This window comes from Saimiri boliviensis, chromosome 1, assembly GCF_048565385.1.
Source record: "Saimiri boliviensis isolate mSaiBol1 chromosome 1, mSaiBol1.pri, whole genome shotgun sequence".
NCBI lineage: Eukaryota > Metazoa > Chordata > Mammalia > Primates > Cebidae > Saimiri > Saimiri boliviensis.
In genome coordinates, this window is record NC_133449.1 from 11,427,538 (window position 1) to 11,453,746 (window position 26,209).

The following is a 26,209-nucleotide window of genomic DNA, read 5'->3' on the forward strand; positions in this document are numbered from 1 at the left end:
CCCCTCTCACCGCCCCGCCGGCCCCGCCCCGGCCCCGCCCCCGTCGTCTTGCCCCGCCCCTGCCCCGCGCCCCAAGGCAAGTAGCGCTGACAGCGGGCGGCGGGCTGGGTGTTTGCATACAAAGGCGGCCACGCGCGGCGCAGCTCGGTGAGTAGCAGCCGCTTCCCGCCTCCCGCTGCGTAGCAGGGCCGCAGCCTCGGGTTAGGCGGGGCAGGACGCGGCTCGGGGCCGCTGGAGGCGCGTGTCTAGGCGGGGGTTCGTCCCCGGGGGCCCGAGGACCGACGTCCGGGCTACGTCCCCGCGGCCCTCTACGGGAAGTGGTTCGGGTAGGGAGGCGGGGAAACAGGCCCGGGAGGCCGGGAGGGCCTCGCGAGCATCCCTGGGGCCAGGCCTTCCCTGCGCGCCCCGAGGTCCGGCGTGGGTCTGGCCCGGCTGGTCTCGAGCGGCTGGGGGCCTCCGGGGGTGCTGCCGCGCAGACCTAGTACCGCGGGGACCAGCTCCAGCCGGCTAACGTGGTGCGTCCTGTCTCTGCGCGATCAGCCTCTGCTTTGCGCCGGGGATTGGGATGAGGGTCTTTCTTTCCCCCGGAGTTAGGAGTCCAGCGCTGCAGTTGAGGAAACTGAGGCTCAGGGAGGTTGACCTCCGTGCCCAAGGTCACACAGCTGCCGGGCGGCAGGGCAGGCTGAGCCTAGGTTGGAATCCCAGTTCTCATATTACAGCTCTCCCCTGCAGGGCCTCTGCACCTTTCTTTCAGCCTAGTGGGTGCTAGGCCTAGTGAGCTCCATCAGCTGCTCCTGCACATAATTTTATTACGGGGAAGGCCAGGAAAATAGAGGATGAGAAGGAACGTTTTGGAAGTAACTTGAGTGCCCTAGAGCTGGAGTAGGTTATTTGTGTGGTCTGTAGTTGCTGGAGAAAGCAGGTGTCAACCCTGTTTTTGATCAGCAAGCAGGAAACCAATTAAGACAACTGGCAGTATTAATTTGGAGAGTTTTTGAAACCCAGTAGTTTCCCACAGAATAGAAGTGTTTTGGGAAATCGGAGCTTGTAACAGTCTTTTAATTGGGGGTGTTGTGGTGTGTTGCTCTAGAGGTAGTGATGGTGAGATTGTTTATCCTTTGTTCGGTAATTTGGGTCTTATGAATGAAATTAAGCAGGTGATGAATGCATAGTATTTGAGAAATAAATATATCCACACATGAACACTTTTCTTGCTCCCAGATTCTTGTTGAAAGATCGAACAGTTGGGATTTATGATTCTGTATTTTGATAGCGCTTCACGTTTGCCAACGTTTGGTATCGAGTGTTTTGCTCATGGTTGTGTGGTTTTGGTTTTTGTTTCTGTTTGCATGTGGGGCCACATCCTCTTGGGGAGCTGGGCCTGGATAGAGCCCTGGACTCCGTCGGGAGGTCTGGGCTCTGATCTGGGCTCTGCCTGAGCTCTGTGGGACCCTGAGAGAGTTCTTTTACCCACCCAGGTCCCAGTTATCAGCAGTTCCTTTCTGTTTTTTTTTTTTTTTTTTTTTTTTGCTTTTTTTTTTTTTGAGATGGAGTTTCACATTGTCGCATGGGCTGGAATGCAATGGCATGATCTCGGTGCACTCCAACTTCTGCCTTCCGGATTCAAGCGATTTCCGAGTAGCTGCGAATACAGGTGCCCACCACCACGCCTGGCTACTTTTTTGTATTTTTAGTAGACACAAGGTTTCACTATGTTGGACAGGCTGGTCTCCAACTCTTGACCTTATCGTCCGCCCACATGGCCTCCCAAAGTGCTGGGGTTACAGGTGTGAGTCACCGTGCCTGGCCAGCAGTTCTTTTCTTTTAGAAAAGCACAGGGGACGAGTGGGGCGGACCTGCTGAGTCTGGAGGCCTGGGAGAGAACCCGAGGGTTCAGGTGAGGGACCACAGGGATCCTGGTTGGGGAGAGGCTTGGAAGTGACTGAGGAGGAGTCTCCCCTGAATGAGGTGGGGATGATCAGCCTGACCCAGCCAGAAGGAATTTTGTGGGTCCTGCTCGTCTGCTCTTTGCTGGGTCAGCTGCACGAACGGCCCTGGACCAGAGGGCAGAGGAAGGTCAGGAGATGAACAGATATTTCAGAAGAAGGTCCTGAGACCACCGTGGCTGAGCACTGGGCTTCGCAGTTGTTATTCTGACCGCTCACAGATGTAGAACTTGGGCAGAAGATTTCAGTCCTCAGCCTCAGTTTTCTCATCTGTAAAATGAAGGGATAATCATACTCATTTCCAGGATTGTTGTAAAAATTAACTGAGATTTTAAAAAGAGCCCCTGGGACATAGTATGGGGTCTATGAATCATTGTTGTGGTTATTATTTTAAGGTACCACAGGGTGCCAGCGAGGAGGGGCTCTTTGTGGAGTTGGGACAGTCCTGGCTAATGCTGGCCTCTGCTCTATAAATCATCCCTATGGGATGCTCCCTCCCCCTGCCTGCCAACCGTCTTCGGGTTGGCCTTTCCCGACCCTCTATGTACAGGGTTCAAGGTCTAAAAGGTACCTAAATGAGATTAATTGATTTGGGCAAGCTTGCCGACGCGGGTGGTTGAGGGATACAGGCACTCGGAGCTTTTGAGGGGTACTGAGGAGGAAGACCCTGGAATCATCCACTAGCAGCTTTGGGGCTTGTTCCCTGGGGAGGGCAAAGTCACAATTTTGACACTTTATTGAACCCTGGCCTAATGTATGCTATCATAAGCCCTCTCGTTTAAAACCAGAATGGGGTGTGTGGAGAAAAAAGAGCTGGGACAAAACCCAAGCAAGCCCTTCAGTGATATTACAGGTTCTTAATTTAGAAAAGGCCCAGGTGCCTGTGGGATGGCTGTTTCTGAAATGTTTGCTTTTTGAGCTGAGAGTGAGGGTCAGGAGGGAGAGAGGCCCATGCCTGTGTGCGGAGGGTACGCACCCGCACTGGCCCTGCTTCTTGATCAGAGGATGCACCTGCTCCTGAAGGGACTCTGTCCCCACCATCCCCCAGGCCACACTGGGCTCTGGGGCTGCTGGCGTCCTGAGCAAGGGCCCTGACCTCCCTTCCTGTGGGCTCCCTTCCTCTTCCACTTTTTCCACTGGTTTCCCCTCTCCATCTTCCCACCTGTCATTGACCGAACAAGCTCCTAGCAGCTGGGGTTGGGGTGGGGTCTGTGCAGACAGGGATATGTTGAGTAGTGAGTTTCTGCCTGAGGAAAGCTCTGGGTCCGGGTCCAGGCTGACACTTTTCACAATGAGGTGTGCAGCCCAGGAGTCTTAAAATCTCAGCACAGCATCTGCCCCACAGGCCTGCTTGCTGAGGAAGGCTAGGTAGGTTGTACCAGTGCCACTCCCAGCTGAGAGGTGGGGAGGAACCAGACGGATTGGGCTCCGTCAGGAGAGAAGCCAGAAGCTTGTTCACACTAGTGGTCCTGGCTACACCAGCCCATGGGTTTCCCAACCCACTGACCAAATTTTGTGATTCTCACAACTTAGAATTTTTGGCTGATGCTGATTGCTGGGGCATTCCAGAAAAACCTGTAGGTCATTAGAAGGGCACTTTGCTCTGTAGGGAGTCCTGTTTGCTCCTAAGTGTGAGCTGATTTGCATTGGCTCACAAAGCTGACCACAGGCCCCGCATGGGAGACCCCCCCACCCCGACACCCCCATTTGTCTCCTTGCGGACCCCCGGGGCCTTGCTCCTCGCCCCTTGCCCTCTGTCCGCTTGGCCACACACACTCACTTTTCGGCAAAGCCGTCCTCTGCGTTCATGGGTCTCACTAGGCTGTAGGTCTTTGGTTTACAAGACAGGAGACGAGCAGCAAGGCTTGCAGGATAACCCACACCAGGCAAGGTACACGCCCACACGCCTGTCTGGCTACAGATGTCCCGCCATTGGGCTCTGCACAGTGCCAGAATGCTACCCAGCCTCGGGGTGGACTTTTTGGGCTCAGATTTTGGGCAAATGAGAACGTGTTACCACCCTAGTGGAATGTAGGCATAGCCTTCAGATAGTTCTGTATTCATTTTAACCAGTAATGTTCTTTGCCTCTGTCTTTTTGGGAAAGTACCATTGAAATAGGTGATACAGACAAAGTCCTCTCCAGCAAGAGACATTATTCAAAGACCGGGTTTTGTCTGGGATCAGTTCGTGGTCTCAGAATTAGCACCTGGTTTTTATTTGGTGCATGTGTGTTGGGAAAGTACTTTACTACCTCACAACAGTCCTATGAGGTGGCTCCGCTGATGTAATCTCTTTTTATAAAACAGATGCGAAACCACAGTGCAGAGAGGTTAGTGACCTGCCTGTAATCCCAGCACTTTGGGAGGCTGAGGTCATAGAGTTAATGGAAGGTGGAGCTGGGATGTGAACACCTCCAGAGCCTGCACTCTTACCCACTGAGCTGTATTGTCTCCTAAAAACAGTGCTCTGGAACATCCAGGTGATATTGGTCCCCCACCCCAATTGCTGGGGTGTGGTAGGGGTGGGCAATGATACAGAAATAATGAGAATAAGGGCAGAGCATTCTTTTGACCAAGACACGAATTTGGACGGAGAACTCTTGCAAGTGTGCAGCGAGAGCGTGCCATTGGGTCTTTGAAGGAAAGGAAAGTCCTGTCCTTACTCAGTGAGCTAATTAAGAGCCAAAGGGTCAGAGTCAAAGCCTCGGGCTGTTTTGCTCATCATAGTGGTCACACTGTATTGAGAAGTCTGCACTCACCTTTATCCGGCCGTTTGTATTTTTTGGCAGGAACCTGAGAACAAGCATCACCTGGGATTTAGTATCTGAGGGTTGCAAAGTGTTCGTGCTGGAGGAGCTGAGTGGTCACTCACCTGACCTTCCCTCCAAAGCAGGAGTGCCCCTGTCCAGCACCCTCTTCTGTCTCAGTGGTTTCAGTGTTGGAGAGACCCTGAGACCGAGTGGACCAGAGTTTTCCAAGCTTCACTCCCAGTTCTCTGAGGTCACTAATAATTGACGTGAAATACATGCAGACATGAAAAACAGAAGCTAAAGGCCAGACGTGGTGGCTCACGCCTGTAATCCCAGCACTTTGGAAGGCCAAGGTGGGTGGATCACCTGAGGTCAGGAGTTCAAGACCAGCTTGGCCAACATGGCAAAACCCTGTCTCTACTAAAAATACAAAAATTAGGTGGATGTGGTGACGGGCTCCTGTAGTCACAGCTACTTGGGAGGGTGAGGCAGGAGAATCACTTGAAGCTAGGAGGCAGAGGTTGCAGTGAGCCTAGATCGCACCATCTCACTCTAGCGTGGTGACAGAGGGAGACTCTGTCTAAAAAACAAATCAAATCAAAACAAAACAAACAAAAAACAAAACAAAAACAAAAGCTAGAAAGCAACACTGTGGGAAGTATTTATGATAAAAAGTGAAGGTCTCCTGCTCCTCTCCCAGGCTGGTCCCCGGGGGTGAGTCTTGTGAACCTTGTTTGCTATGTAGCTCATTCCAGAATTTTTTGGTGCAAAGTATGTACAAATGTAATTCTTAAAAAGTGGAATTCTTAAAAATTTATAAAATGTAATTTCATAAAATTTATGAAATGTAATTTTTTTTTTTTTGAGATGGAGTTTCACTCTCGTTACCCAGGCTGGAGTGCAATGGCACGATCTTGGCTCATCGCAACCTCCGCCTCCTGGGTTCAGGCAATTCTCCTGCCTCAGCCTCCTGAGTAGCTGGGACTACAGGCACACGCCACCATGCCCAGCTAATTTTTTGTATTTTTAGTAGAGACGGGGTTTCACCATGTTGACCAGGATGGTCTCGATCTCTTGACCTCGTGATCCACCCGCCTCGGCCTCCCAAAGTGCTGGGATTACAGGCTTGAGCCACTGCGCCCGGCCTTGAAATGTAATTTTTAATGTAATATAATTCTTTAAATGTAATTCTTAAAAATGGATCCGTATTGTATTTTTGTATCTGTTTTCATTCCATATTCATGTTAACAGTAATGGAGCTACCTCTCTCCCCATTTTATTAACAGCCTCATAATATTCCATTTTACAATGTGGATGGCCCATAATTTATTAAGCCAGAGTCATGTAGATACTAAGTGATTTCTGATTTTTCCCTATTACAGTTAATGCTGTGGTTACCGTTTTTGTACATGAATCTTACTATATTTGTAGGATCAGTTCCCAGCAATATAGTTGCTGGGGTTTGCCAACATGTGCCCCAAAAGATGGGCGTTGCCACATTACTTATCCCATTTATGACCGTTAGTAGCAAGTGATGATGTCTGATTTTCCTACTTTTCACGGACCCTGGGGTTTTAATGAAATGCTTTGATTTTGGATCATCTGAAAGGCCTCCTTCAATTGTCATATCTTTAATTATGAAGGGGGTTGAGTATCTCTCTCATATATTACTGGCCAAATGTGAACTCTCTATACATTTTGGCCATTTTTTCTTTTGAGCTGATCTGAGGCCATTTTCAACTGACTTTAATCTTCCAGAGGTGGGTAGTGGTGGTGGAAATGGTGGGGTTGAAAAAGCAGTGGCAGGGGTTTGACTTTTGGCAGTTCCCAGAAAGCGTTTCTTGGCCATCTGTGAAGCCCAGAGGTGGATTCTGCCAATTTTGGAGCAAATGTAGAATTTTCTAATGTTAACAATGAGGCAAGAAACCATGTGACCTCTGTCACCTCATCCCAACAGTGTTAGCAGTGCTGTCCTTTCTAGAACCATATGAAACTGCGGTCAGGAGTGCTGTGGAGCCTCTGCTGTGTGCTGGAGTTCTACAGATGAGCTTAATGATGGATACGCCCTCCTGTCCTGGGCAGGGAGGGGAATGAGCAGGGTGGGGTGGGGTGGAAGGAGGAGATGCCTGCTTCGCCACGGCCACCCCAGAAGCTCTCTGCAGGAGCTGTGCATTTTCCTCACCTGCCTAACATGGGGCAGGGCTTTGGTGGCAGGACCCCAGGGCTGGCTGTGTTTGCTGTTTCATCACTTTAGTCAGCAAGTATTGAAAGGCCTTTAAAAGGCCTCTGACCTCCAGGCCTTTTAAAGCATCTCCAGCTTTTCTGGTGAATTTTTATATTTTGGATGGGAATGTCTCACCAACCCTGGCATGCCAAGAAAGTCCCCAGCTTCCCAGCAGGTAGTGATGGATGCAGAACTGTGCTCTTCTATTTAAGAAGCTCCTCAAGGTGCTCTGGTCAGGACAGTTTAACTGCAGAGATGCTGGTGGACTCAGTCAATCCAGACCTGGCAGAGGGCAGCAGCTGCCCGTAAGTGTGTGTCAGTTACAGCGGGGCGTGGGCTGCTGCCCAGGTGGCCTGACTTTCTGTCTGCGTTCCTTTCCCTGCATCACCCTGAGTCTGAGCCAGACTTCCTTTTTTGTCATCACCCTTATCAACTGCCATGAGTATCAGTCTACAGTGCTCTGAAAAGACTTCCTCATTGCCATTAGTGCAAATTACAGGAGGAAGTCGACACTGTTTATAAATCAATTTCATATTCACGCAAGTCTTATTAGTCATTATACCATTTTGGGCACTTCTTAGAAGCTTTTTGTGTTTTTAGATGCTTTGGATGAAAACCCTCATTTGTCTCGTAAACCTCCAGGGTGGATGTGATCTCCGCGAGCACCAGTAGCAGCGTGATGTTTATGACTTTATCTGGTGCTGGGTGGACCACAGATAGAGACCCCAGATGCTGAGACACTGACTGCGCAGAGGAGGGCAGCTGGCGCCCCCAAATCGTCCCTGTCAAGCCCAGCTGGGGAGCCGACAGTGCCTACCCTAGAGGAAGGATGCCAGGGGTGGTCATTTAGTTGTCTTGACACGGTCTGTTGGCCTCGAGCAGCAGCCAGTTCTGTATCTGGGAGCTGTAATTTGCTGATATCAGAAACACAGATAAGGGGGCCCCATCTCAGATGGATGTTAGGTTGGCTTTTGAATCACTAAGCTCCCTGGATATGCCTTAAGCCCACAGGTGCCCCGTAAGCGCCTGCCATGAGAGCAGATGTGACAGAATGCGTTTGCTCTCTGCACAGTGAGCGGGTTTTGGGTAGCCTCTCTCCAGGAAATGATGAATCACTCAGAGATAAGCAAGTGCCAGAGAAGTCTCGGATCACAGACTAAACACAGGAGGTTGTTGCGACCTTTCTAAGTCCTTAAGGGTTGTAGGGGAAGGTTTTGAACAATGGCTTTTGACTTTACCTTCTGAGAGGCCCTGTCAGGGAGTGCTGATGTGAGGGAGAACAGTTTTGAAGGTGTCACATCTGGGGCCCTGAGCCTTGCTTCTGTAGCCACCTCCTACGGGAGGTCATGACAATAATGAGATTTTGCATGTGTCTTCCAGGGGCAAAGACCTTTCCAAACTAGTCATTGTGTTGACCACTCAGGATGACAGCCTGGTGGGCTCCGTCAGAGCCGTTGTGTTAATACCCTGCTCCCACACACGTAGCTCGTAAATGCGGGAAGGTAACACTCACAGCCAGGCCTTCTGACCCCTAGTTTTGTGTCATTTCTGCTTTTCAGCCTTACCCTTAGGTCTCATGGCTGTTTATTTAAACTGTTTGCAGTGACTTTTCTTTATGCTCTGGGAGAGAACAATTCCTGCTGTCTTCTTCATTTCTTCTAATTTTTAAATTTTAGTGCGTTTCCCCCTCATTCCCTTCCTTGTTGAGCTACTCTGAAGGTGATGGGCACATCTTGCTGTTTACACTCTGAAATTTCATGATGGGGTGAAAAAAAAAAGTTTCTTGCTTGGGATGAAGACTTGATTTCATGAGGTTGCCATGATCAGGTCATAGAATCTCAAAGTTAGAGCCCCGTCAGATGCTTGAATTGCCCCTACAACCTCTTTGCCAAGGGGTGGCTTAGACTTTTTGAATATTCCTTTTGAGGGTGAGCTCACTCCCTATAGTAAGCCAGCTCTCCTTGGAAGCTTAGATTGTGCCTTAGCTTCTGCTCTGGATTTGAAACTGCCTCTGTCATTCAGACTTCGGTTATAGTCAGTCTTTGATGATCTCTCCAGCCCTGGATGACCTGTAAACACGTGCTAGATATGAATTGACATTTAGAATTAGATGGTTGCCATCTGCTTTGCTAAAGCCCCGCATGACTGATTGGTCTTTCCGTGGCCTCACCCGTTGATACTGGATGTATCCACCTCAGATGGGGAGGTAGCGCTTTACAGAGGAGAGCAGCGGAGACTAGGGGTCCCGCCTCGGCCCCCCACTCTTCTCTGTTCACTTTCCAGTCATGTTGGAACAAACCTGTTGCCCCTGGCTCCTCATCAGAAATGCGGTGATGATGCTTACCCTGGAATGCTTCCCAGGGTTGTTTACAATTGGATCAGGTGTGCTTATAACATGTGAATGAGTGTCATACATTTTATGGAACAGGGAGGTTCATGGCCTTTCCCTTGGGGCTTAGCAGTAATATGTGAAGTGTTCTGAGCCTAAACAAATCAGGGGTATTGGGAAAGGTCTGAGGGCTTTGGAGGATTCCTGTCTCCCGAGGCTGACTCCTCTAGGCTGAACCGGTGGCTGCCCCAAGAGCCCCAGGAAACAAGGATCAGTCTCAGGGTCTGTACCGACAGCACAGATGACATTTCCACTTCAAACAGGCAGGAGGATTTGTTTTCTCAGAGAGCCCCATTCTGTTCTGTTCTGAGTGTCCTTTCAGAGGTAAGTCAAAGGTTAGCCTGTGCTGAAACCTGAGTACAGTTAGGTAATTTGTTTTCAGCAGTTCCCTTTCATTTGTTTCTGGCACAGTTCCTCATTGCTCTTTATATGAGATGACCTGCCAACTCCTTCCTCATTAAAACACCAGGGGCTTTGCACACACACCTTGTGGCTCTCTACAGCCCTAGGCCATCTGTGTCTCCTGGGTAAGTGGCGACCCCCCTCACAAAACACATCCACACCCTCCTGCCTGCCACTGCTTCCATCCTGGTTTTGGCAAAATGGTCACCAGAGGTCAGTGAACTTCGCTTGAGCCCTGGTCCTTTGCTCTGGGACACCCACCAGTTCTCAATGTTGTAAGAATAGGACCAAGGGAGATTGGATCCTCCGTTTCCATTATACCAGAGGAGAAGTGTTCTGAACCAAGAAAACACTTTTGCTTTTGGAAATCAATCACCATGTAGATATTAACGCAATTACATTATTCCAGAAATCCCTAGCTCAGTAGACAAATGCATAGGATTAGACTCCTGGCAAGTGTTGCAGAATGTCATCAAAGAAGACATGGGAAGTTGTTAAAGAAAACATGGCCATGTAGCACTGCAGACATCTCCTGGGCCCTGTGATGGGGCAGGTACCATGTCAGAAATGAGCAAGCCTCGTCCCTGTCCTCAAGGAGAGAAGACTCACTTGGTAGACAGATGTCTGTTCAGTCACTTGACGAATGACAGTAGTATTTCTCAAGCAACTGCCCTGGGCTGGAGGGCTGAAGAGGAGGTTGAGGCTGAAAGATAGAGTCGTGTGGGCGTGTTTATGAAGGGGGCATATACCTGGACAGCCAGGGGAGGAAACAGAGGAGGCAGGTGGACATCCAGATTTGAGGAATAACTGTTCAACTCCTGCAAGACACTTAGTTCTTAAAGAAGGTATGCTAGGAAGAAAAGCACAAGTGAGAAAGATTGAAGAAACCTGGGGATTGTAACAGGGCATTTATGGAGACAGTGTTGCATTCGTTTGCATATAATTAGATGTTGCTTACCATGCTGTCATTTCGCTTTCAAGGAGCAAACCCACAATATGAAAATGGAGCCACTATTATGTCCCAGAAAACGCGCCTTAGGTAATGTTCTAGTTGAAGGAACTAGGAAGGAAATTAAAATCACTTTTATTTACTTGCATGATAAATGAGTGGAACAGCAGATTTTCTGAATCATCCATTAAGGGGCGTGGCCTAAAACAATTCAAATCTATTTATTTATTTATTTAGAGATGGCGTCTCGCTCTGTTGCTCAAACTGAAGTGCAGTGGCGCAATCTCAGCACTGCAACCTCTGCCTCCTGGGTTCAACTGACTCTCCTGCCTCAGTCTCCCGAGTAGCTGGGATCACAGGTGCCAGCCATCATGCTAATTTTTGCATTTTTGTAGAGGTGGGGTTTCACCATGTTGGCCAGGCTGGTCTCGAACTCCTGACCTAGGTGATCTGCCCGCCTCAGCCTCCCAGAGTGCTGGGATTATAGGCGTGAGCCACTGTGCTCGGCCCCCATATTTATTTTTAATAATTGATGCTATTTGAGTTGAGCCTGCTGTTTATTATTAATGTCATAGGTAGAGTTCTAAGCGGAATATGCTTGCAGATTTTTATGTTCTTTGCTGTATTATCTGTTTGGTTCTGGCATAGAAACAGTTTCTAACCCAGAGGTATCTGCAAAGATGGTATCCAGTGGGATGTAATAACCTCAGGAAATTTGTATTATTGCAGAAGGTCAAGCTAGAAGATGTCACATTAAAAAAAGTATGTGTTTCTTCACCTTAGAGCTTCTCCGAAAACCCACAGTTAGAAAACCCCAGTCTTGCCAAGGGTATTTGTAAGATTTGGCTGAGTTCTCTGTCAAAAAACATTTGAATTAGGGGTTGTGGAATCCTGTTTCAAGTGGTAAATAAAATCCTGTCAGGTGAAGCTGCTATTTCTTGCCAGATTTTGAGATTAAAATCAGTAGGTTTAAAAGGAATTTGGTATGGGGTGGGTGAATAGCAGGCATCTGAAAGCTGATCCACTGGACATTGAAGCATTCCATTTGGTCCTCTGCAGGTTTTGTTTATCGTTTGTTACCCTTGAGGTAATTAAGATACTTTCTTCTTTAAAGCAGATATTCCCCTCACTGCTGCATCACCTGTTTTAGTACACATCAGGAAGCAGACACCAAAGACAGTCATGAGATTAGCGGGCAGGTATGGGGAGGTGGGTTGCTTGGCTGGTTTTGTCTGGCTTCTTCAGGTAAATCAAATTAACTTCTTCCTTGAGCCTTTTACTTGAAACATAACTGAGAGTAAAATTTGGGAATTTATGCCCAGCTGGTTTATTCCTGTATTTTTTTTTTTTATTTTTTGAGACGGAGTTTCACTCTTGTTACCCAGGCTGGAGTGCAATGGCGCGATCTCGGCTCACCGCAACCTCCGCCTCCTGGGTTCAGGCAATTCTCCTGCCTCAGCCTCCTGAGTAGCTGGGATTACAGGCACGTGCCACCATGCCCAGCTAATTTTTTGTATTTTTAGTAGAGACGGGGTTTCACCATGTTGGCCTGGATGGTCTCGATATCCTGACCTTGTGATCCACCCGCCTCGGCCTCCCAAAGTGCTGGGATTACAGGCGTGAGCCACCGCGCCCGGCCTATTCTTGTATTCTTTAAACATTTGTTCAGGGTTTGTTTTGAAGAGAGCTTGGAGGAGGACCAGAGAACCCTAACCGCCTCTAACTTGCCTGCTCCCGTCTGGCCAGCAGGTGCCTGGCGTGACCTGGCCCACCCCTGTGCCTTAAAGGGCATGGTCTGTCCCCTGCCTCCAGGGGGAGGCATTCTCCACTCCTCCACCTCAAGCTTTCTTTCCAAGAAATTGTTTAACCAAATAATATCCTGGCTTTCCGAAATGAGTTCTGGTTAATACAATATTCTCTTTCCTCAATTCTTTAAAAAAAAAAAGTTAATTGTGATAAAATACACATAACATGAAATTTACCATTTAACTGTCTTTAAGTGTACGGTTCAGTGGCAAAATAGAAACCCTGTGCTCATTAAACACACGGTGACTCCCTGTTTTCTGCTTCTCCCCAGCCCCTGGTAATCACTCTTTCAGTTTCTATGAGTTTGTCTACCTAAGGTAGCTCGTATAAGTAGAATCATATGGTGTTTGTCCTTTGTGACTGTTTTATTTCACTTAGCCTATTGTCCTCAAGGTGCATCCCAACAATAGCATCTATCAGGATTTCCTCCCTTTTTTTTTTTTTTTGTAAAAGATGGGGTTTCACCATGATGGCCAGGCTGGTTTTGAACTCCTGACCTCAGGTAATCCACCCACCTCAGCCTCCCAAAGTGCTAGGATTACAGGCGCGAGCCACCGCGCCTGGCTAATTTCCTCCCTTTTTAAGGCTCAGTAATATTCCATGATGTGGATAGACCACATTTTGCTTTTTTTTTTTTTTTTTTTGAGATGTAGTTTCGCTCTTGTTACTCAGGCTGGAGTGCAATGGCGTGATCTCGGCTCACCACAACCTCTGTCTCCTGGGTTCAAGCAATTCTGCCCCAGCCTCCCGAGTAGCTGGGACTACAGGCATGTGCCACCATGCCCAGCTAATTTTTGTATTTTTAGTAGAGACGGGGTTTCACCATGTTGACCAGGATGGTCTTGATCTCTTGACCTCGTGATCCACTCGCCTCGGCCTCCCAAAGTGCTGGGATTACAGGCATGAGCCACGGTGCCAGGCTGCCCCATTTTGCTTTTCCATTCATCTGTCACCCTGGGTTTGCTGCCTCCTTTTGGCTATTACGAATAATGCCGCCATGAACTTGGGTGTGCAAATATCTTTTCAAGACCCTGCTTTTAGTTCTTTTGGATATTACTCAGGACTGGAATGGCTGGATCATAAGCTAATTTTATTTTATTTTATTTTTTGAGGAATTCAGACTGTTTTCTGAAGTGGCTGCACATTTTACATTCCTACCAGTGGTGCACAAGAGTTCCCATATCCTTGCCAATGCTTGTTATATTCTGTTTTTTTTTTTTTTAATAGTAGCCATCTTAATAGATGTGAGGTGGTAGTATTCACCCTTTTCAAAACTTTCAGTGGTTAGTTGTTAAGGCAGGCCCAGGAAACTTACACATCCTCTAAGTGGAGATGTTGAGTTCCTAGGAACAGACTGCCAGGTGGAGCCCATGACCCTGTCACTTGCTGAGAATTTTTGAGACGATTTCCTGCTTTCAAATCCAGGTATTTTCAGATTTGCAAAGAAGTTATTCAGTAGAGGGAACAGCAAAAGATATCAAAGCACCACTAATCTAAGCTAAAGCCACAGCTGGTGATATCAAAGTACCTTCTGATTATTTGTGGTAGGAAAATACTCCAGACCAATCCAGTGGGAAGGTCACAGAGGAAATCGGAGTCTTGGCTCTGTCTCTGCCATGTGGGGAGCTTTGCTAAGTCGCTTCCTGTTTCTGGGCTTACTATTTAAACGTGAGGTGGTTGGAACAATAACTAAGGATCCTTCCAGCTTTCAAGTTTTTGGATTCTGAGCAGTACCCTTGAGTTTGCTTACCGAAGAAGGGCAGGGATGCTTGTTCTTGAGAACAAGAGGGCGGAACAACAAATTATTAAGAGTTGCTAAGAACCAAGGAGTGAAGCCTTTGCCTCAGAACGGTTAGAGCTGGAATTGGACCTTACAGGTCACCCAGGCCAACATGCTCCCTTTACAGAGGGAGGCTAGAATGCAGAGATGTGGCAATGCTATCCACTTACGAGTTTTCTCTTTCTTATGAGTAAAAAAATACTAACAGTAGTTCTATGCACTGGCCTGGGTTTGGGGCCTTGCTGCTGGGGAGGTGGTCTCATCATTCGGTGGCAGACATAGCTCACCTGCAAGGGTGATGAAGGCGAAGAGATGGGGTACATGAGAAGAGGCTTCACAGAACCATAAGAGAGGTCCCTTCAAAATCCAAAGACCTGGGTTCCAGTCTGGTGAAACTGGGCATGTCAATCCAGAGAACCGCTCTTCACCAGCCCTGCGATCTTCATGTACTTTTGCTCTCTTCTGGTTTTACCATCCAAAGGCTGCATTCCTACAGGGTGTTCTGAGAGTCAACGTGAGATGATGTATATGAAAGGAATTGTACAAAGATGTTATCACATAGTTTTAGAGTTAGAGGGTTACCTCTCTTACCAAACACCTTAAAATCTAAGTTCAACATTGAAGGAGTAAGAAGTATCAGGGTTACAAAGCATCATTTCTTGTATTGTACATCTTTTCAGGAACCATCCCACTGCACCTTTTTGCATGAGGTTAAACCTGCACCACTAGCAAACTTAGAAAAATGTGTGTTTTGGGTCCGGGCACGGTAGCTCACGCCTGTAATCCCAGCACTCTGGGAGGCCGAGGTGGGCGGATCATGAGATCAGGAGATCGAGACCAGCCTGGTCAACATGGTGAAACCCCACCTCTACTAAAAATACAAAAATTAGCCAGGCATGGTGGCGCATGCCTGTAGTTCCAGCTACTTGGAAGGCTGAGGCAGAAGAATCAGTTGAACCCAGGAGGTGGAGGTTGCAGTAAGCTGAGATTTCACCACTGTACTCTAGTCTGGGCGACAGAGCAAGACTCTGTCTCAAAAGAAAAAAAAAAAGAAAAATGTGTGTTTTGATATTTATATAGGTATGTGACATGTATTAGCAGAGCAGATCAAGGGGGAGCTGGGCACTGGTGTTTACCCCCAGGTGAAAGGAAGGCTGATGTGTGTTCCTCTCTGAGGGTCTTTAGTAGGGGCTTGTTTCCTCAGTTGAGAGAGGAGGTGTATCAGTACTGAGAGCTTTGTTTAATATAGTAAATAGTGAAAGGAACCGGCGGGGCTTCGTGCGTTCTTTTCTCTGTAGGCATCATTCATGGCTTTTGGTTCTCTGGCCTGTTCTGTTAGAATTAAATCAGCAGTTCTTACTGGCCCCTGCCTGCAGGGCATTTGACCACTTTTGAGGCTCATTTGCAAGTGGGTGTAGTGATCTCACTTTTGCTTATTTCATAGGGGTTGTGGTAAGATTTACAAAAGGTATATATATATATATATATATATATATTTTTTTTTTTTTTTAACTTGAAAGACTAAGACTTTATCCTTGGCCTTAAGAATGTAGCTTATAAGAGAACAAACAAAGCATACGATTTCCTCTGCTCTCATATACACTTCTGACACCAAATGTGTGTGTGTCTCTTCTTCTCTAGCTCTTGGAGCACACCACCTGGGTGCCTACAATTCAGTTCAATTCTGACACGTCTACCTGGAGTTAGCGTCAGATTCCACAGGGTAAGGGCTCAGTCCCACAAGCTGTCCCTCACTTCAGATGCCAGTCATGAGTCTGGGCCTCCTGTGCTTCTGCCTGACTGGCTATAAATCGGGGGTTCCCATGACCCCCTCCTTTGGTTCATTCCCATGTGGATAGGCTCACAGAACTCAGGCAAACAGTTTTCTGATCGTCACTGGTTTATTTATTATTTATTTTTGAGACGGAGTTTCATTCTTATTGCCCAGGCTGGAGTACAATGGTGTGATCTCGGCTCACTGCAATCTTCGCCTTGCAGGTTCAAGCGATTCTCCTGCCTTAGCCTCCCGAGTAAGTGGGATTACAGGCACTGGCCACCACGCCCAGCTAATTTTTTGTATTTTAGTAGCGACAGGGTTTCTCCATGTTGGTCAGGCTGGTCTTGAACTCCCGACCTCAAGTGGTCTTCCCTCCTTGGCCTCCCAAAGTGAGCCACTGTGCCCTGCGTCACTGGTTTATTATGAAGGATACAACTCCAGGGCAGCCAGATGGAAGGGTGCACAGGGCAAGGCGATGGGGGAGGTGGTGGTGTTTCCACGCCTCCTCCAGCACACCAGCCTCCCAGCACTGCCACACGTTCACCAAGCTGGAAGCTCTCTGAGCCCCTTTCTGTAGGGTTCTCTGGAGGCTTTATTCCACAGGCGAGATTGATTAAATCATCTGCCGTTGATTACACTTAATCTCCATCTCCTCTCTGTCCCTGGAGGTTGGGGGTGGGGTGGGGGATAAGGAGTGGGGAGTGGCTGAAGGCGCCAACTCTCATCACTGGTTCGTTCCTCTGGCAGCTGGTCCATCCCCTCTCCTCTGATTATACTTCCGTGTGGTTGAAGGGGGCTTATCATGAGTGACCAAAGACTCTCCTTTCACCTTTATTGCTCTGGAGCTAAGGAGCTGTTTTAGGAGCAGGGGAGGAAAACTAAATATCATTTATAACAAAAGATATTCCTATCACTCTGATCACTTAGGAAATTATAAGGGGTTTAGGAGTTCTGGCTGGGGATCTGGGGATGAAGACCAAAATATGTATTTCCTGTTATATCATAATACGACAGCGCCACTGAATGCTAGGACAAGCTCTTAGAACCAGCCTGTCTACACAACAGGTTTGTTGGCCACAGGTTCACACACATGGTGTTTGCTGGAATCTGTAGGTGACCTGGGGTGGGGGTGTTGACAGTGTGGTCACATGTGCTCTGGGGTAGTCACCTTGAAGAATGGGAGCAGTATAGCCCAGGAGGAGGGGTGAGGTCTCAGGGTGGACTGGAAGTTGCATCGTGCAAGCAAATCCTTCCTGTTTGGGTGTTATTTGCAACCACGTGGCTTCACGAGTCCACCAAAGCTTCAGGTGAATAAAGAGCATAGAAGAGAGTCTAGGACTCAGCCTTGGAGTGTAAGTCAGAGCGGGAAAATAAGAGGCCCCAGAGATGGGGTGACCACCGAGAAGTGCCATGTCCCTGAAGGGCCAGAGGAGGGTTGGTGGTGTGGCCCCATGAAGCCGAGCGAGGAGTGGAGAGAAGAGGACTGGAGGAATCCCGCCTGCTATGACCCGGTCCAGGGATAAGACTCAAGTGCTGTGGCCCAGTCAGGACCGCCAGTTGGTAGAGCAGGGCACGCCCTGGGCCAGTCAGGACCGCCGGTTGGTAGAGCAGGGCACGCCCTGGGCCAGTCAGGACTGCCGGTTGGTAGAGCAGGGCATGCCCTGGGCCAGTCAGGACCGCCGGTTGGTAGAGCAGGGCACGCCCTGGGCCAGTCAGGACCACTGGTTGGTACAGCAGGGCACAGTGACAGGGCAGAAGGATGGGAGTGGAGAGCCAGGCAGAGTGGAGTGATGCGGGCAGGCGTGGACCTGCACCAGGGGGTCAGGGACCCAGAGCTATGAAAAGGAGGCCAGAGCACAGCGGTGGCTCGCACTCCGGCTGCCTGGAACCCGGAATATCTCTTGGCCTGTCCGTTTCCCTCCGTTTCTTCTGTCTCTACTTCCTTTCCAGGCTGGGAATCGTTTCTGTCCTAACCTTCCTGCTGCCAGGTTATTTTATTGCCTGTCTTTATGTTTTTATTGTAATTTTTTTTTCTAAATCTTAGATGGAAGTTATTATTTTGTTCTAGAATCTGATGACTTCACACAGCAAAGCTTGCATCTCCTGGCATGGCCCCCGTCTCTCCATCCTTCCCTCCTGCACATTCTCTGTTCTGGACACAGCTCCCTCTTCTTGTCTGGTGGTTTTAAGCCTCCATGCCTCTGCACGAACCTCTCGCTGCCCAACAGTGCCCTGTCTACCTTCTCATATGACATCTGAGGGTGTCCCTGTCCTCCTCCAAGCCCGCCTCCAGCGCCAGCTCCTCTGTGATGCACCTTCTTTCCTTGATCATATCTCCCTTGGTGTTTACTTAAGACAAATTCAGTGATACTGACATTTCAGTCTGTGTGTGTATATATATACATATATATATATCCACACACACACACACACATACACACAGACTGAAATGTCTATGTATACGTATACATATATTTGTAAACAGATACACACGGACTATATATATATACTCAGATACACACACACGCGCAGACTAAAATATATGTCAGTGTAGCTGACATACATTTATATATTTTGCACATATGGTCTTGCACTCTCTGGCTGGAGGGCAGTGGCATGATCTCAGCTCACTGCAACCTCGCCCTCCTCGGTTCAAGTGATCCTCCCACCTCAGCCTCCCAAGTAGCTGGGACTGCAGGCATGCACCAGCACGCCTAGCTAATTTTTGTGTTTTTAGTAGAGATAGGGTTTTGCCATGCTCAGGCTGATCTTCAACTCCTGGGCCATAGCCATGCACCTACCTCCTTCTCCCAAAGTGCTGGGGTTAAGGTGTGAGCTACTGTGCCCTGGTAGTTCCTTGTATATTACCTCTCTTTCCTTCATGAGCCTGTGAGCCCCTCCATGGGACAGGGACTTTCTTTTTATCTCTGTTGTGGCACCAGGCCCTGTAGAGACGGCCTGAATCTTTGCTGAGTGGATTGCAGTTGACAGCCGGCTGGTAGCCCAGAGTGCTGATGTTCCCTGGAGCAGAGGAGAGAAGTCAGGCGGGCAGGCAAAGGCCACGTGGAAATTGTTACAAATAAAAATCATTCATTTCCCTTCTTTAGTAAAAATGGTCATTTGTTTTTCAACTAATATAATCAAATAGTTATTGTGACTGGCATGGTGGGGAATCCTAAGCTGTATGAAAGAGTCTCTTTCTTCTGCCATCTTGAGATTTAGTGTGCAAAACCTGTTCATCATGACAGAAGAAGGGACAGGTGGCAGGGTCCTAAGGATGATGTAAACAAACTTCATGGGACTGCAGAGAAGTCAGAGCCGGGGACAACTGAGATTAGGTGTCATGGGGTCAGGGCTGTCTGTGCTGGCCTTCGGAGAGTGGAGACTGGTGGGCTTGCTGTGGGAATTGGGGCAATGGGCTGTGATGGGCCATGGGTGTAGGTGGAGCACATTCCAGAAACGAGACGAGCTGAAAGTTCTGTGTGTAATCCACGTTTTTGAAGTGGTAAGGAGTTCATTTGGACTGGCTCTTCCTCAGATTAATTGTGTGCCCATGTGTATTTTGTTTGTCTGTTTTTCAGGTGCAGACCATGAATTACGTGGGGCAGTTAGCTGGCCAGGTGTTCGTCACTGTGAAGGAGCTCTACAAGGGACTGAACCCCGCCACGCTGTCGGGGTGCATCGACATCATCGTCATCCGCCAGCCCAATGGAAACCTCCAGTGCTCCCCTTTCCATGTCCGCTTTGGGAAGATGGGGGTCCTGCGCTCCCGAGAGAAAGTGGTGAGCTCACGGGGCATGGGAACCTGGCGCCGGCCCTCCTTAGAGAATGCCCTTGCTCTCTGGTGGTGCCACCTGTCTTGAACTTCCAGACCCAGAGTTTTAGGTTACCATTGGAAATGGCCCAGCCATGGAACTGACAATGACTAACTTAAATTATTCTAGTTAATATCGCTGTGTAAATTACAGTGTGGCACACACCACTGTTTATGAAGCTCCTGTGTTCTGTGGGCCAGAAATTCAGACAGAGCACAGAGAGGTGATTTGTCTGCGCTCTCTGGGGCCTCAGCTGGAAAACTCAAAGGCGGAGGGCTGGAATCATCTGAACACTCACGTTCTGTGTGACTGGTGGTGGATTCTGGCTCTTGGCTGAGCTCTTCGCTGAGACTCTTGGTCATACCACCTACCCATGGCCTCTCCATGTGGCCAGGGTGCCCCATGACATCGCGGCGGTGGTGAGGCAAGCATCTTGAGAGGGAGGAAGCCAGGCAGATGCTGGATCTTCTTATGGCCTAGCTTTGGAAGCCATGTGACATCTCCTCTGCTGTGCTCCACTGATTGGGGCCGTCACAAGCCTGCCTGGGCTCAAGGGGAGGAGAAATAGGCTTTTGTTGATGGTGTCAATGGAAGAAGAATGAGGTGCATAAATTTGGAGTGAAGAACTAGGTTGTAGCCTGCAGGGTGACCAATTCTGACAGGCTGGGAAGGGTAGCCTCTGGCCAGAAGCAGGACACGGAGGCTTTGAGGGAGGTGCAAAGAGCCCAGGGTTGTGTGCTGTCTGGGGCCACAGAATCTTCATATTTAATAAGCCACAGGAGGAGTCATGAGTGTTCAGGAGAGGAAAACATGTACACGTGCACCGTGCTTCCTGTCTCTCCATGGCACCCATGTTCAAAATGTGTCGCGATAGCACCAGCTGAGGGTGGAGTTTTCTGGTGTCTGAGGTCAAAGGGTGGAGCAGAGGAAAGGAAAACCCTCAGGGCACTTTCTCCCTTGAGAGGCCAGGCCCAGTCCCTGGGCTCTTCTTAGGCAAAAAAAGGAGGTGCAGCACGGTCTTTTAAAAGGGCTGGTTTCTGTTTGGCCCTTGGGGAAGAAAGCGTCACTGCAGTTAGTGAGGTGGGGTGAGAGGAAACCTGGCCCACCTCCCATTCCATCATGGCCTGGAACTCAGTTCTCAAGGTTTCTCTGGCATCTCCTTGGCCAAGAGGGGGTCCGTTTGGCCGGTTGGAAACTCAGGATTTTATTTCTAGTTTATGTTCAGGAGTGGCAACGGTTCTAGAAGAGCAGGTAGGGCCGGGATCTTGACGTGGCCTGTTTTAGAAAGGACACTGCCACACAAATGGAAAGACAGAAATCCTTACAAATAGACATTTCACACCCCACCTGAGGTGGAATTTGGGATGATGTCTCATAATTGGTCCTTTGAGTTAAGTGGAATCTCTTCATTGAGAATGTTTGAAGGATCCCAGCCAATAGGTGACGACTTTTCCAGGGTGTAATTTCTAATGTCTGGGGCTGGGGAAGCTTTGACTGCAGCTCGAACTCTCACCAGCCGCGTGACCTCTTGTCTGGTCTCAGCTCCTCAGCCAAAAAAAAAAAAAAAAAAGAGGAGCTACACCAGGTGGTCCTCGAGGAACCTTTCCATTAGGTTGGTGCTAAAGTAATTGTGGTTTTTGCCATTTTTTTTTGTCCACCATTTTTAATAATAAAAAATGATGGCAAAAGCCTCAATTATTTTTAGTAATTAGTAATTGAGCAATTAGCAATTACGGTTGGCAAAAACCGCAGTTGTTTTTACACCAACCTACTGTTTTGGGTTCCGTCTTTCCTGGTCAGGGGCCTGCCCTCACAAACCCGGAACTCCTCCAGTGCTCAAGTGACAGTTCTCTTGGATGGGACTGCCTGGCTGAGGCTGGGAGATGTGCGGACACTTCAGGGTGTGTGCGATGACTGCGTCCGTCCGCAGAGACTTGGCTGTCCGCTGGGGTCTTCTGTTCTGGTGAAGGCAGCTCATTCTTTTCTTAACTGTTTTCCCCTCAGGTTGACATAGAAATCAATGGGGAATCTGTGGATTTGCACATGAAATTGGGAGATAATGGAGAAGCATTTTTTGTTCAAGAAACAGATAATGATCAGGTAAAGAGGGCTGGGTGGTCAGGGTGACTTCCTACTTTTGAGCTCTGAGCAATGCTTATCTGGAGACACGGCAGAAGTTTGTGCAACGTAGTAGCGGCCCTGGCTGTATGGACCTAGCGGCACACGGAAGTGGGCGTTGACCTGTGCTAGGGGGTTTGAGCACGGTGGCCGGGGGTGTGCTGAGTCCACGCAGACTCAGGGCTCCGCTGGCTGGCTTCAGTTTGCTGACTGTATCTCAGGAGACAGAGACATGGGCCCGGACCACTGTGAGAGGTGTGCACATTACACCCCTGTGTCAAATCTCAAATAGCCAATGTGCTTTTATTTATGAGTGGCTGAATCACTTTTAAAAAAATTATTTAAAAATTTTTATTAGCTTGATTGAGATGTATTTCACCTATACACAATTTACCCATTTCAAGTGTACACGTAGTAGTTTTAGTATATTTAGAGACAGGTGCAGCTATCGCCACGGTCAATTTTTGAACATTTTCATCACCCCAAAAAGAAACACCATACCCTTTAGATACCACCTCCCCTATATTCTACCCCCAACCGCTGAGCCTAAGCTGACACTAATCTTTCTGTCTCTATAGATTTCTCTGTTCTGAACTTTTGAATGGAATCATAGTATCCGGTCTTTTGTGCCTGATTTTTTTGACTAGTATTTCAAGGTTCATCCAGGTTTTAGTATGTATTAATGCTTTATTCCTTTATATGAACAAATAGTATTCCATTGTGTCAATAACCATGTCCGTTCATCTGTTCCATCCATCATTACAAACAACTTGGGTGGTTTCCACCTTTTAGCTGTTGTAAATAATGTGGCTGTGAACATTTGTGTACAAGCTTTTGTGTGGACACATGCATTTGATTTTTCTTGGTTATATACCTAGGAATGGCATTGCTGGGTCATGCAGTAAACTTACATTTAACATTTGAGGAACTGCCAGACTGTTTTACGAAGCAGCTGTACCATTTTATGTTCCCACCAGCAGTGCTCAAAGAGTTCTGATTTGTCTACATCTTTGCCAGATCTTTTCTGATTTTGTGATCCTAGTCATTCTAGTGGGTGTGAAGTGGTATCTTTTTATGCTTATGATTTGCATTTTCCTAATAACTAGTGATGTTGGGCATCTTTTTATGTGCTTATTGGCCATTTCTGTATCTTCTTTGGAGAAATGTCTATTCAGATCCTTTGCTGGTTTTTTATAATTTTTTTTTTTTTTTTTTTTTTTTTGAGACGAAGTTTTGCTCTTGTTACCCAGGCTGGAGGGCAGTGCCGTGATCTTGGCTCACCGCAACCTCCGCCTCCTGGGTTCAAGCAGTTCTCCTGCCTCAGCCTCCCAAGTAGCTCGGACTGCAGGCGCGCGCCACCATGCCCAGCAATTTTTTGTATTTTTAGTAGAGACAGGGTTTCACCTTGTTGACCAGAATGGTCTCGATCTCTTGACCTCGTGATCCACCCGCCTCGGCCTCCCAAAGTGCTGGGATTATAGGCCGCGCCTGGCCCTTTGCTGGTTTTTTGGGGGCTTGTTTGTCTTTTTTGTTACCGCCTTGTGTGCCTTCATTATATATTCTAGGTACAAACCCCTTATCAGGTATATGATTTCTAAATATTTTCTCCCATTGGGTGGGTTCTCTTTTCACTTTCTTGATGGTGTCTTTTGCAGCACAAAAGTTTTTAGTTTTAATGAAGTCTAATTTGTTTTTGTTTTTAAAGTTTGTGTCTGCCTTTTTAATGCATTTTTTTTTCTTTTGTTGCTCATGCTTTTGGTGTCATATACATGTAACAGTCCTTTGCCAAATCCAAGGTCATGATTTATGGTTACGTTTTCTACTAAGACAAACTACTTCTTTAACTCTTTTGTTCACTGATGATGAAGAAGCTTAAAGGGATCCGATGTAGGGAATCCTGAATGAAATTGACTTAAACTAGTTCCTTTCTGGGAGGACAGCTGTGATTAAAATGGAACGGCTCTTTATAGCTAAAGTGTCCATAATTGCAGCTTTGGTACAGAACCGCCCAGACACTGCCTCCATCCTGCCCGCCCAGAAGGGTGGCACCTGGGGAGGATCCAGCGTCTTCCCTTCCATGTTCTAGAACAACCCTGTGGCCACTGGGGATCCCTGCCCACCTGCTCCTCACCTCTCTTAGATGGGAAGGCTTCGGAATGGTCTTTGACAGAAACTCTTTCCACTGCACGTGGACACCTGCAGTTTTAATTTCCATTTGTACCTGGCTTTAGACAGATTTTCGGCTGTTGGAGCTAAGGAAGCATTTTGGGCCAGCATTCGGCGGGACCTGTATGGGGCCTGCTTCCTGGTCTTGCTGGTTTGATGGGGTGCCTGTGGGTGGGGTGAGGTCTTGAAGGCCAGAGTATGTTCAGCTCCATACAGATGCCTCTTAGGACCCCCGGAGGATGCTGGAAGCTGGGGAATTCCTTGGCCGTCAGCACTGCTTGGTGCTGCATGTGCCTACACGGGTCTGCCTGGCTGCTCATTCCCTTCCAGACTGCGGACAGCAAGGGCCCTTCTCTGCTCTTGAGAATATGTGCTGCTTCTCTAGTTGGTCCAGTCCAGCAGCGGGTGAGATGACCTCTCGCTCCCGTCCAGCCTCAGCTGTGTGTCTCAGGTGTGGACGTTGTATTTCAGCATGTCTGATGCTCTCCAAACCTACCTGAGTGATTAGAGCAGCACATTTTAATTTATCCCCTCTGTTTTACAGATATTCTTATTGCTAACAAGTCTCTCATACAAAATGAGTCATTCATTCATAAAATGATTACTAGAAGTATATAAAAAGTGCTGAATCATTACAAACAACTACTAAATTGACAGGTTGTGTTTTTTCCTTTTAAGGAGAGGGTCCCTGTCTACTTCCTTGACGCCCATGTACCTTCCTGGGCCTTGGTGCAGACAGGCTCTTGGGCGAGGCTGTCAGTTGTTTTATGTGTTTTTGGCTTTTAGATGATTATTTTCTTATTGCAGTGCATAGAAAAAACCCACAATATACATTCTTTCTCTTTGTCTCACACCCACCCACACATGCATGCCCACACCTACACAGAAGGGCAAGAGTGCATCCAATGCCCAGCATGATATGGGAAATTATAAGACATGATTGTTAAAATTATGTAAAAGCAGAATTGAGTGCAGAGTGGCATTCAGTACATTGTTGGCTTTCTGTTCTTCTATCAGATTGGGCAGCCACATCTCCAGGTCACCGTGGCTGTGGTGTCTAGCCGGGCCACCTGCTGCGTTCCTCCATATCTCCAGGTCACCGTGGCTGCGACCCTCCCCAGGAGGTGCTTGGCCTCTGAAATTAACCTGGAGGTCTCTGGCAAGGCCCCGTTCCTTACACTCGAATTAATAAGGCACTTTTTAGAAAATGTGTTCTTTTCTTAGGAAGTCATCCCCATGCACCTGGCCACCTCCCCCATCCTGTCAGAAGGAGCTTCAAGAATGGAATGCCAGCTGAAAAGGTGCGCTGTGGACAGGATGAGAGGCCTGGACCCCAGCACGCCAGCCCAGGTGATGGCTCCCAGTGAGACGCTATCAAGCGGCTCAGTAGTAAAGAAGAGAAGAAAAAGGAGGAGAAAGTCTCAGCTGGACAGCCTGAAGAGAGACGACAACATGAACACGTCTGAGGACGAGGACATGTTCCCCATCGAGATGAGCTCAGACGAGGCCACGGAGCTGCTGGATGGCAGCAGGTGACAGCTGTCCAGGGTGGAGGGGCTGCGCCAGAATCAGACAGTTAACTGTTCAAGATGGTTTTTATAAACTTTTCCCCCCAGAATTCCTTATTCTTTTATATGTTTTAGACCAGTGGTCCCCAAGCTTTTTGGCACTAGGGACCAGTTTTATGGAAGATAATGTTTCCGTGGACTGGGGGTGGATGGTTTTAGGATGATTCAAGTGCATTACATTTATAGAGCACTTTATTTCCATTACTATTATATCAATATGTATATAGTGAAATAATTATGCAACTCACCATCATGTAGAATCCGTGGGAGCCCTGAGCTTGTTCTCCTGCAAGTAGACGGTTGCATCTGGAGGTGATGGGAGACAGGGACAGATCATCAGGTGTTAGATTCTCATAATTCGTGTGCAACCCAGATCCCTCACATGCACCGTTCACAATAGTGTTCGCGCCCCCATGGGAATCTAGTCCTGCGGCTGACCTGGCAGGAGGAGGAGCTTAGGCGGTAAAGTGAGGGATCGGGAGTGACCAACACAGGTGAAGCTTTGCCAGCTTGCTGGCG

The 26,209-nt window shown here is 48.2% G+C and overlaps 1 protein-coding gene across 11 annotated transcripts in view; it reads left to right on the top strand.

The window, feature by feature from the left end:
- LPIN1 (lipin 1) overlaps positions 1-26,209 on the top strand; it is a 163,685-nt gene that overhangs the window by 79,946 nt on the left and 57,530 nt on the right. For 8 of the 11 annotated variants that reach the window (XM_074394121.1, XM_074394130.1, XM_010337933.3 and 5 more), the window contains 3 exons: positions 19,605-19,805; positions 21,843-21,938; positions 25,347-25,654. In XM_074394121.1, the coding sequence (XP_074250222.1) occupies positions 19,605-19,805; positions 21,843-21,938; positions 25,347-25,654 (605 nt within the window). Of the gene's footprint in view, positions 1-63; positions 148-224; positions 516-19,604; positions 19,806-21,842; positions 21,939-25,346; positions 25,655-26,209 lie in introns of those variants that run through there. The other 3 variants (XM_074394155.1, XM_074394158.1, XM_074394137.1) reach the window with 3 other exon arrangements.